This window comes from Ochotona curzoniae, unplaced genomic scaffold (genome assembly GCF_017591425.1).
Source record: "Ochotona curzoniae isolate NIBS_2020 unplaced genomic scaffold, NIBS_Ocur_1.0 scaffold_4701, whole genome shotgun sequence".
Lineage (NCBI taxonomy): Eukaryota > Metazoa > Chordata > Mammalia > Lagomorpha > Ochotonidae > Ochotona > Ochotona curzoniae.
The window spans coordinates 13,233,765-13,246,180 of record NW_024467122.1 but is presented as its reverse complement, the minus strand read 5'-3'; the positions used below and the strand labels follow the sequence as shown (position 1 = coordinate 13,246,180).

General features: G+C 41.4%; 1 protein-coding gene across 3 annotated transcripts in view; it reads left to right on the top strand.

The window, feature by feature from the left end:
• The window catches only part of HERC2 (HECT and RLD domain containing E3 ubiquitin protein ligase 2), a 188,691-nt gene that overhangs the window by 134,806 nt on the left and 41,469 nt on the right, over positions 1-12,416 (top strand). For all 3 annotated transcript variants that reach the window (XM_040969236.1, XM_040969235.1, XM_040969237.1), the window contains 7 exons: positions 258-348; positions 630-807; positions 993-1,074; positions 1,157-1,328; positions 2,144-2,288; positions 4,431-4,656; positions 11,296-11,467. In XM_040969236.1, coding sequence (XP_040825170.1) covers positions 258-348; positions 630-807; positions 993-1,074; positions 1,157-1,328; positions 2,144-2,288; positions 4,431-4,656; positions 11,296-11,467 — 1,066 coding nt within the window. The remainder of the gene's footprint in view (positions 1-257; positions 349-629; positions 808-992; positions 1,075-1,156; positions 1,329-2,143; positions 2,289-4,430; positions 4,657-11,295; positions 11,468-12,416) is intronic.

Genomic DNA, 12,416 nt, shown 5'->3' with positions numbered 1-12,416 from the left:
GTGACAGCTCTATGATGAAAATTACAAAGCATTAAAGAAATGTAAGACATAAAAAAAAAAAGATTTGTACTTGAATTAAAGATCACTTATTTTCCATGTGTGGGATCCAGAAAGGTTCATAATAACTGAAATGTTGACTTTATTTGCTCATGCGACCATATACTCCCTGAGGAACGTGCTATGTGCCAGGCAGACAGGTGGTTATGCTGGCAACGTGCAGAGTGCCTCACCAACCTCTACTTTTGTGAATGTCTCAGGTGGCAGGCATGCGACGGCTCTAACAGTCGATGGGAAAGTGTTTTCGTGGGGTGAAGGAGATGATGGCAAGCTTGGCCACTTCAGCAGAATGTAAGAATATTCTCCTTGGGAGGCGCGATAATAATGATGAATGCTTGTTTGGTAATTGCAGGAAATGGAAATAGGATGAATTATATATGGAAATGGACTTTAAGAAATTTAAAATGTATATATTTTATATGTATGAATGCGATTTGGCATCACATGTTCTAAGATATAAAAGATATATTGATCTTTAAATCTTCTGGTCCCCAAAGGTGGATCAGTGTAGATGTCTGTTTTTCTTCATAAAACGGGTGGAATTGGTTGGCACAGAATCTAACCTGTTTCAGGAACTGTGACAAGCCACGGTTGATCGAGGCCTTGAAAACCAAGCGGATCCGGGACATTGCCTGTGGCAGCTCACACAGCGCAGCGCTCACGTCCAGCGGGGAGCTGTACACGTGGGGCCTTGGAGAGTACGGCCGCCTGGGACATGGCGACAATACCACACAGCTGAAGCCCAAAATGGTGATTACACACATTTTTGTTGCTCACAGAGAGCTCACTGTCCAGTGATTTTAAGGGAAGATAAGTTTTGAGACTAGGAAAATTAATAGAATCGTGTGCATGCTTGGCTTTCAAACTGTGGTAAAATTTGCATTGCTTTCTTAATGGCTGTGCTTGATTGTGTTTCTACATTTGTCATTGAGTAGGTGAAGGTGCTTCTTGGTCACCGAGTAATCCAGGTTGCATGTGGAAGTAGAGATGCACAAACCCTCGCTCTGACTGATGAAGGTGGGTACTGGATGATGCTAAGCTTGGGGATGGGTTGGGGTGTTATGATGCACTGGCCTGAAGGATGTTTTTCAAAATCTAGGTTTGGTGTTTTCTTGGGGTGATGGTGACTTTGGAAAACTGGGCCGGGGAGGAAGTGAAGGCTGTAACATTCCCCAGAACATTGAGAGACTGAATGGACAAGGCGTATGTCAGATTGAGTGTGGGGCTCAGTTCTCATTGGCTCTCACTAAGTCAGGAGTGGTTTGGACATGGTAAGTAATCTTCCTCCATTACTTGTTTGTTGATCTTGTAGGAGGCATGTTCAGGGAACCTCGGTCTCACCCTGCACATACCCTGGGGGGATTATCAAGTGTTATTTTCTTACTCTTCAGGAGTCTGTCTTCTCATTTGTGCTGAGTTGGATTTAGTGTCAGTATTACAAGATTTTTCTCATTGTAGCGGCGTTTTTCTTTTTTTTTAATTATTTTTTTTATTGGAAAGGCGGATATACAGAGAGGAGAGACAGAGAGGAAGATCTTCCGTCCGATGATTCACTCCTCAAGTGAGCGCAACGGCTGATTGTAGCGGAGTTTTTGAAAGTGAATACTAGAGAAGTTTTAGTCCACTTATCTTGTTTCTTCAACTTTGTTACCATACTGGAAATCTAATTTTAAAATGAGAGCAAAACAGACTTCTGAATCCTTTGACCGTGGAAGAGTTTATGTGTGTATCTTGTGTGGTATGTCTCTTTGCCAGTGATCTGATCAGAGGCAGCTTGAGAAGGATATAGGCCAGAGAGTCTTTGGAATGACATTTGTAATTCTCTGTCCTGGTTTCAGTAGCTATATGAAAACGCACAATAGAAGCTGAAATATTGGAACGTGCATGTTGAATTAAATGTAATTATAAAGTTCTCACAGTAGAATCAGTGAATTAGTGGTGAATGATTTTACACTGTAATTCCGAGACCTCGTGTACTGTGTTATCACTGAGATGGCTCTAGAAGATATGAGACAATGTGTGTTTTCTGAAAAGCATTGCCAGACTATTCCTTACAGGAAAACTTACACTGTTGCCATCTTCTTAGGGGGAAGGGAGACTACTTCCGCCTGGGCCATGGTTCTGATGTGCATGTGCGGAAGCCACAGGTGGTCGAAGGACTGAGAGGGAAGAAGATTGTGCACGTGGCTGTCGGGGCCCTGCACTGTCTGGCAGTCACGGACTCAGGGCAGGTAAGTGGCTTAGCTGTGGCTGCTATCTGACTGGGTGGTTGTGATGTACCCCCTGTCTTACAGAAACTGTCATTTTAAAAACTGAACTTATTGAATTGAAAGAGAGGTTTACAGGTGGACACAGGCATTTTCTATCTTCAGTTCACTTTCTAAATGCCTACAACTTGTGGTACAAAAGCCAGGAGTTCCAGCTGAATCTGGATCTCTTATGTAGAGCTGCACTGTCACCTGTTGCTACCCATGGTGCATGTTAGAAGGAAGGTGAAGTTGGAAATGGAGCCAGCAATTGAACCCAGCCTTTCTGTAGTGCTTGCAGGCAACCCAAGTAGGGGGTTAACAGTTGCTGCAAACATACTGTCCTTGCAATAGTAATTATTTGAAATATTGTCAGGGTGGAACAGTGTCAATTGGAGTATCTTCCCTCTTACATACATGTGATGGAGGGACTTGGAAAAAGATTGTTCTTACTTTAATATGTTGTTGTTGTTGCTTTCTTTTTTAAAGATTTATTTTAGTTTCAAAGACAGATTTATAGAGAGAAGGAGAGACACAGAGAGAGCGAGAGATCTTCAGTCCATTGTTCATTTCCCAAATGGCCTCAATGGTCAGAACTGGACCTATCTGAACCTGGGAGCCAGGAGTTTCTTCTGGGGTCTTCCATGTGGGTACAGGAGCCCAAGGATTTGAATCATTGTTAAGTTCTTTCCCAGGTCATAAGGAAAGAACTGAATCATAAGTAGAGCAGCTGGGACTAGACCTGATGCCCAGATGAGATGCCAGCTCGGTAGGGAGACGATTAGTATGATAAGCCTCCACACTGGCTCCATTTTGCTGAGATATTAGCAATATATATATTTTTAAAGATTTATTTTTTATTATTTTTTCATTGGAAAGGCGGATATACAGAGAGACAGAGAGGAAGATCTTCCGTCCGATGATTCACTCCCCAAGTGAGCACAACGGGCCGATACTATGCCGATCCGAAGCCAGGAGCCTCTTCCGGGTCTCCCATGCGGGTGCAGGGTCCCAAAGCTTTGGGCCGTCCTCGACTGCTTTCCCAGGCCACAGGCAGGGAGCTGGAAGGGAAGCAGGGCTGCTGGGATTAGAACCGGCGCCCATATGGGATCCCGGGCGTGCTAGGCGAGGACCTTTAACCACTTGCGCCACCGTGCCGGGCCTGATATTAGCAATATTTTATTGAGTACTTGCAATGAAAGAATCTTGACTGAGTTTGAACTGTAATACTGCAACAAGGTGGAGGAATCCACCATGGAGGAGGGTATGGGGAGGGGTTGTGGGAATCCCGGAGCCTATGAAACTGTGTCACATAATGCAATGTAATTAATTAAAAAAAAAAAGAAAAAGGTAGAAGACATTAACAGGAAAAAAAAAAAAAGCTGTGGCAAGGCTAGATCTTCACAGGACACGAAGTTCTGCTAAGTTTCATACACTATGTAATTTATTAATAATAATACTCTTCTTAAACATATTAATATCCCCATTGTAGCAGGTGGAGGTAATATGAATGAGAATTAAAAACTAGGAATCAGACTTAAAAAAATATTTCACTGAGGAGAATTGATAGCTAGTAGGAGATATGCACATTTATTTAGGTAGAAGCTTTTGTCTTTTTAAAGTGTGTTTGACAGGCAGAGAGAGAAAGATGCAAGGTCCCAAGGCTTTGGGCCCTCCTTTGCTGCTTTTCTAGGCCACAGGCAGGGAGCTGGATGGGAAATGGAATAGCAGGGACTCGAACCAGCGCCCTATTGGGCCATCATGCCAGCTCCTGTTTCTTTCGAGTGTGCTGCTCTCTCTCTCATACATACAATTTCAGAGAGAGAGGGAGGGAACAGCAAGTTCTCTCTTCTGCTGGCTCAGTCCCCAAATGCTTATAATGGTCAGACTTGGCCAGGTCAGAAGTAGGAATGGAGACCTCAGTCTGGGTCACCCACATAGGTGGCAGCTGCCACTTGAGCAGTGCTGGCTCCTAGTATCTTCATTGGCAGGAAACTGGAACTTGGCCCTGACCCTCTGATAAAGGGCATGGCATCTTAGCCAGTGTCTCAACCACTGTACCATATGCCCATGGCTCATGACAGGAAATGTTGAAATTATTGTGGATTTTTGCTTTTTCCTATACAGGTGTATGCCTGGGGTGACAATGACCATGGTCAGCAGGGCAATGGCACGACCACAGTGAATAGAAAACCCACACTTGTGCAAGGCTTAGAAGGGCAGAAGATCACGCGAGTGGCTTGCGGGTCGTCACATAGTGTGGCATGGACAACTGTAGATGTGGCCACACCCTCTGTTCATGAGCCTGTTCTCTTCCAGACTGCACGGGACCCTTTGGGTGCTTCCTATTTAGGTAATAGAGATTTGTGTCTAAGAATTTTCTGTAGGTTATATTGTTATTCTAGGTTTGCTTAGTCATACCAACAGATTGGAGGGTGTAGTGCTGTACTAATAGCACTGTGACCTAATGCGATGTACTCTAGTGCAAGTTTAGTCAAACTAGAATGGAGATCTTATGAGAAAGTACAATGCTGATGTCTTCATTCAGGATCAGCTGAGCCCTGGGGAAGCTGTACATGAATGCAGACAGAGAATATTCTTAAGAATAACTACTTGAAAGAGAGGTGCACTGCTGGACTTCGCATTTTTTAAAATCAGATTTATTTGGATATAATATAAAATGCACTGCACTTATTTGAAGTGTGCATTTTGATCAGTTTTGAAGTAGATGTGCACTGTGAAAAAGTGTAACTGCGCTGAAAGAGGGTGGTCACACCCACTGCTGCTGAGGTCTCCTGCTCCCTGTGCGGCCCCTCCGTGTGCTCTTAACTGCCCTTCCCTGGCCTCCCTTGGAAGCCGCTGACTTGCTTTCTGCCCTTAATAGTGATTTACATTATTTAGAATTTCATATAAATTGTACAACATGCTGAACATCATTGAGATTCATTTGTGCTACATCTATCAGAAGTTTATTGTTTATTGTTGAATATTATCTCACTTATGAATAGACTATCCATCCTTCCTCTGTTAATGAACATCTGTTATTTTGACTGAACAAATAAAATTGCTTGCATTTCTTCTGGGTAAATTCCTGCAGAGAAATGGTTGGATTATATACTAGGTATTATTTTTGGCTTATTTTTTGTTTGTTTGTTTGTTTAAAGATCTATGTGTATGTATCATACATCTGTGTATGTATGTATGTATGTCTATTTGTATCTGTCTGTCTGTCGGTCTACCTACCTACCCACCTATCATCTGTCTAAAAGCCAGAGTTATAGAAAAAGGAAGGGAGAGAGCTAGAGAGAGATCTTCCATCCACTGATTCAGTTCCCAAAGAGCTACAACAGCAAGAGCTGGGGTGATCTGAAGCCAAGAACCAGGAGCTTCAAGGTCCCTCATCTAGGTGCAGGGTCCCAAGTGCTTGGGCCATCTTCTGATGCTTTCCCAGACTTACTAGGAGAGAGCTGCATGGGAAATGGAGCAGCCTTGAACCAGCATCTGTCTGGAATGCCAGTACTGCAGTCTGCAGCTTTTCTTGCCTCTGCTGTAGCACTGGTTCCTGTATTCTTAGGATACTTACATATTGTTTTGCAAAGTGTTTGAGCTCTTCCACATTTTTGCCTGCACGTGAGATTTCAGATTTCAACATTCTGGTACATATGGGGTGTGTCTTATTGTCGTTTTAATTTCTGTTTCCCTCGTGCCTAATCATTTCAAATTTCTTACTTACCATCCAGATACCTCTTTTGGTATACTTAAAATTAAACTGGTTGTTTCTTACTGTGTTTGAAAGTATATTCCAGATGATTTCCTTGTCTATGATTGGCTGATATTTTCTTCCAGTGTTGATGTTTTCATTATCTTCACAGATGAGTTTTTTTGATTTAAAGATTTATTTACTTGAAAGACAAATTTACAGAAGAGAGACAAGGATAGAGAGAGAGAGATCCTCTGCCTGCTGTTTTACTCCCTGAATGACTACAAGGACCAGAATGAGCTAAGAGAAGCCAGGAGCTAAGAGCTTCGTCTGGTTTGCTCATAAAGATAGCAGGTGCTCAAAATCTTGGATTATTCTCTGCTGTTTTCCCAGGCACATTAGCAAGGAGTTGGAATGGAAGAGAAGCAGCTGGAATAATATAATGAGCACCCATATGGGATGCAGTGTTGCAAATGGTAGCTTTACCTGTTATACCATAGTGCTGGTCCTATAGGTTAATTTTAAAGAACATACATTTTTGAATTTGTAGTAAGTCTAGATTTTCATTTTTTTCTTTGATGGATCATTCAACAAGTGTTGTGCCTGATTCAGGATCAAGAAGCTTTTGGACACAGCATGGTAGCCTAGTGGCTGAAGTACTCACCTTGCAGGTGCTGGGATCACATATGGGCGCCGGTTCGTATCTTGGCAGTCCTGCTTCCTATCCAGCTCCCTGCCTGTGGCCTGGGAAAGCAGTCAGGCATGGCCCAAAGCCTTTGGACCCTGCACCAATGTGGGAGATCAGGAAGAAGCTCCTGGCTCTTGGCTTCAGATCGGCTCAGCTCCAGCCATCGTGTTCATTTGGGGATTGAATCAGTGGATTGAAGATCTTCCCTTCTGTCTTTCCTCCTCTGTGTATATCTGACTTTCCAATAAAAATCAGTGAATCTTTAAGAGAAAACTACTAATAATAAAAATAATATTTTCCTATGTTATGGAAATTTTATAGTTTGGGGTGCTTGATACATGCTTAATCTTGAATTTAATTTTGTATATGGTATGGTGTTTGTATTGAGACTCTTTTTTTTTCCTTTGTGTATACATATTCAGATTACTAAAGGCTTATTGAAGACCTAAACTCAGGTTGTAGAATTTCTTTAGCTTTATTCTTTTAAAAATATGTTTTGGTGTTCTAGGGCCTTGACATTTCCATATACCTTAGAATCAGCTTGTCAGGTTTGAAGAGACAGCATGCTTGAGGTTTCAATCAGGATTGATTGAATATGTAAGCCACTTTGGGGAAGGGAGTCATCCTCGCAGTCTCCCAGCCCATGCATGTGGTATCCTTCTCCATTTCTTTTGGTCTTTAGTCTCTCAGCAGTATTTTGTATTTTGTAGTTTCTGTGTTCAGATCTTGCATAGCTCTTTGTCTGATCTGAGCATCTCTGATTCTTAGTACCGTTGTAAATGGGTGTTATATATAAAAATGCAACTTGTTTTTTGTGACAATATTCATGTTACTCTTTTGCTAGTATATAGAAGTAAAAATTATTTGTTTAAGGAAACTCCATCTTCTTAAGGAAATTCTGCTGCAAGTATCTGGTCCCCCACTCCTCCCATCTCCCTATGAGGGTTAAATTTGTCTTCAGCACCATCTGCCTTTCAGTAGAGTGTGGCCATCTGGCTTCGACAGTTCCCAGCTACACAGACTGTACAAGCTATTTTGCCTCCCTGTGCTTTTTCCTTTTCCTAGGATAGATGAAAAGAGGCTTGATTCCAGGCTTTCTCAGTTCACTCAGTGATGCCAAATTGGTTCCCTTGAAATATAGCTCTTTTCATGTCACCTTATTTATACAACCTTTTGAGTAATGTTTTTTCACCCAGATTTATTAGAGTTGTTGCATGTATTGCTATTTCATCCTTTTTATTATTATTATTGATTAATATTTCATGTCTTAAGTACTTACTCATTGTAGGAAATCTGATTATTTGGGGGTTTTTTGTTTGTTTGTTTGGTGATTACAAATAAACCTGTCCTATAATATAGATTATACTATATATAGCGCGCATGTGCGCGCGTGCTCGCGCACACACACACACACACACACACACACACACACACACACACACACACACACACAGCTTTGAAGTGGAGCACCCAGGACTTGAACCAGTTCCCACATAGGATGGTGGCACAGTAGGCAACCTTTTCATTTGCTGTGGAATAGCAATGGCCCCTTGATTTTCCCTATGTTCTCAGTAGGCAATTTTTATTTTAACCTTTTTGGTAGATATGTAATGATACTGTGTCTTCAGTTTGTGTTTTCCTATTGGCTAACTATGTTCAACCTTTCATGTGCTTATTTACAATCACATAACTATTTGTTTAAACTTGTCTTTAAACTATTTGTTTAAACGTGTCCAGTTTGTTTTTCCATGTTGATCTGAGTTGTTTATGTGTGCTAGATACTTCAGATGTTTTGTCAGATGTGTGGAATTCAAAAGTTTTCTCTCCATCTATAGTTTGCTTTTCCTCTTTTACACAGAAAACAAAACAAAAAACAACCATTTTAATTTGATAAAGTCTGATTTGTTGTATTTTCTGAATCATACTTTTGATGGTAAGTCTGCCTTCTTTTGACATTTGAGAGGGTTCTAGGATACCCTGGTGGGAACCAGAATCCATGAATGCTCCAATCTTACATAAAATGACACAGTGTTTTCATATAACCCATGTGTACGTCTCATAGACTTTAACCTATCCCTAGATTTCTTGCAGTAACTAACACAGTGTGAATGCTCTGTAAGAAGTTGTTACTGTGTGTTGTTTAAGGAATAATGATAGGAAGACAGAGTTTATACAGTGGTTTGTTTTTCAAATAATTTATATCTATATTTGATGGAATCCATGGAGACAGAGGGCTCACTGTATGCTTTTTCCTTGTTCTGTAGCCCAAGAATTTTGTCCCAAGTTACTGTTTTCTTTTTTAAAAATATTTTACTTCAAAAGTAGTGTTAGAGAGAGGGAGAGACCTAGTGAGGGAGAGATAGAAATCAGTCTTCCACTCGCTGGTTCACTCTCCAAACAGCTACAATTTCCAGGGCTGGACCAGTGCAGGCATTCCACCTGAGTCTCCCATGGTGGTGGCAGGGACCAAGCCCTTGACTACCTCCTGCTTTCGCAGGCACGGTGAGTGCTCAGCACGTGCTCCTACATGCGAATACTGAGTGCTTGGCAAATCTGGATCAGTGGTGTCGGAGCTGGGACTTGAAATGATGCTCAGCCTTGCTGGCAGTGTCCCTTAACCAGAAGGTGGAGCGGAAGGTCTCGGGCCCAGCAGGACTAGAAAGCAGGCCCCGGGAACCCTGGAAATGTACAGATGCCCTTATTTGTAAATCGTCTTACGTTTGATTAGTTACTTTGGTATTGTGTTTTAATTTGGATTGATGGTACTGTCAGATAATAAAGGAAATGTCTTTACCTTTACTCATGAAGCGTCATAATGCCCTTCGTTCCTTTGTGTTCAGAATTGTCTCCATCTGGCATACTTTTCCTTTAGCTTGAAGGACATCCTTTTTGTTTGTGTCTTGTAGTTTAGGTGCACTAGTGATTCAGCTTTTTAATCTCTGAATTGGTCTTTATTTTGCTTTATTTTTGTAAGGTATCTTCTTCGTATGCAATCCGAGTTGATAATTCCTGTGTACCTTAAGGACTCCATTGTCTTCGTAGTTGTTGTGTTCCTGCTGATAATTGGCTGTCTTTGTTTGTTCTGCTGTAGGTGGCATGTCTTTTTTTTTTTTTTCTCTACTACTTTTAAGATTTTCTGTTTGTCTCTGATGTTGAGCAGTTAATTATGATGTGCTGTGGTGAAGTATGTTTGTAGTTCCTATGTTTGTGGCTTGTTATGCTTCTTGGATCTTTTGGTTTATAATTTTTAACAGATTTGAGCAACTTTTAATGATTATTGCTTTGTTTATTTTCTTGTGTCTTAAGGACCTCATTTGTGTATATTATGTCTGAAATCATCTAGTAGGTAACTGATGCTCTCTTCATAGTTGCATTCTTTTTGCTTCTGCATTTTGGTTTGAATTGTTTCCATTCCCATAGCTTTGGATTCATTAGTCTTCTTAGATAACATTAATGTCACAAAAACTTCTTTTTGATCTCAGGCATTGTGGTTTCTTCTCAAGAAGTTTGATTTGGACAGTTTTGCCTCTTTTATCTCTCTACTTTTAGTATAGAGACTATGGCTATGATAAATATTTTAATGTCTTTGTTGATTCTAATATTGGGGTTAGTTTTGGATTATTCTGTTGGATTGATTTTTCTCCTTGTTATTTCCACATTGGGGTGTATTTTCCCACTTTTTGCCTGCTGGTAATCTTTGGCCTCAGAAATTTTACCCTGGATGTTGCTGCAGATTTTTTATCGATCTCCTTGAGCTCAAATATGGGTGGGTTACTCTGAAGCAGTTTGATTCTTTGGAGTCCATGTTTTTTTTATATGTTAGGTGAGTCCAGATTGGGATAATTCTCAATTGCCTGGGATAATTCTCCACAGCTGAAACCAGAGCCAACTGTGCACGCTTCCTAACAGCCTGTGAACTGGTCCTGCTGATGGGAGCAGGTGCTTTCTGGGCCCTTTAGTCCTTTCAGGTGGTTTGTTCTTGGGCTTTTTTACGCCTGTTCGTTCCTGCCACATTGTTTTGGAGAGGGCTGTCTTGTTTTGCCTGGCCCTGACTTCTCACCCTGTTGACTCCTTATACTTTCACCACATCTTGAACTTAGGACCACTGCCTAACCCTGCCGAGACCTGGGGGCTCTGAAAAGATTATTGATGAGTGAATGGTTTTTCCCTCCCTCCCTTCCTTGCTTCCTTCCTTCCTTCTTTCTTTTTCTCTCTCTCTCCCACGTCCCTTCCTCCCTCCCCTTTTTTGCTTCCTTCCATCTTTTTTTTTTTTTTTTTTTTTGGTGTTCTTTATTTTCATGCTACTGTACAAGTAAATAAGTAGAGGTAACTGTAGGGGCATTTTCATGACTTTTATCTGTGGAACAAACTGTTACAAGTGCACTTACTAAAGTAAAAGTTTCTGCAATTTTAGGGAATCTTTGCTGAAAATAGCTTCCTCATAGAATTATAGGTAAGACAGAATGCAACTTTTTCACTCTAAAATACTGCTGTTTTTTCAGTGAAATAGTGTGATTTGGAACTAACCTAAAAGATCAGACTATATAAATAGAGCAAATTAATGCTCTTAAAAACAGAACCCAGACTCCCATTTTTTTTTTTAGGCGTGCCTTCAGATGCCGATTCTTCTGCTGCCAGCAATAAAATAAGTGGTGCAAACAATTCTAAGCCAAATCGTCCTTCCCTTGCCAAGATCCTTCTGTCTTTGGATGGAAATCTGGCCAAACAGCAGGCCTTATCCCATATCCTCACAGCACTGCAAATCCTGTATGCCAGGTAGGGCTTTTGTGCTGACTTGTGAAACCCTGCGATTTTGTAAGCTTTGTGGTTTTGTAAATTTTTTGGTTTATCAAATGTCTTCAAGACTGTTATTGCTTTCTTTGTTTTTAAAGTGATATTTTTATAAAAGATTTGTTTTACTTGAAAGTCAGATTTGCAGAGAGAGAGAATGAGAGAGAAATATTCCATCCACTGGTTTGCTCCCCAAATGGCCACCACTGCCAGAGCTGGGCTGGTTCAAAGCTGGGAGCTAGGTGGTGCTTCCGGGTCTCCCACATGGGCACAAAAAACTAGGCTATCCTTCAGTGTCTTCCCAGGAAATTACCAGTGAGCTGAATGCGAATTGGAGCAACCAGGACATAATCTGGCATCCGTATGGGGTGCCGGTGCTCAGGCAGAGGGTTAGCCTGTGAGCCACTGTGCTGGGCCCGTGTTCCTGCCCCCTGTGCTGCTGTTAGCTGTAAGTCACACAAACTTTGATGGTACCTTTGTTCTTACTTTGATAGGTACTGAAATCAATCAGAAAACCAGGCTAAAGAACGTTATTGTTGCATTAATATTTGGGGGAGGAAAGAGGGTTGATACAGCTGATAGGAGTTTGTGCTGATGTTCAGGATGTTATCTCCTTCATGTGGTCAGTGAGGCCGACTTGGACAGTGTTTGTAGTATTTTGTTGCTCTTTTCACCGCAGCAGCCCCGAGTCACCTGTCAGATCCTGTAACCTAAGTATGGACCTGACTTAGATACTTACATAGAGACATTAGCGTGTAATTACTCAGATAGGAACATTAGTTTCAGAAGAAAGCTTGAAATATCGTGGAGGACGTTTAGTCCTTGCTGCCTAGATGCAGGAGTGTTTCAGTGAACACTGAGTGGTTCAGGCTTCTGGCCCATGGGATTCAAGAGATTTTCTGAGGGTGAGACTTGTTTTGGTTTAGTTTGCAAA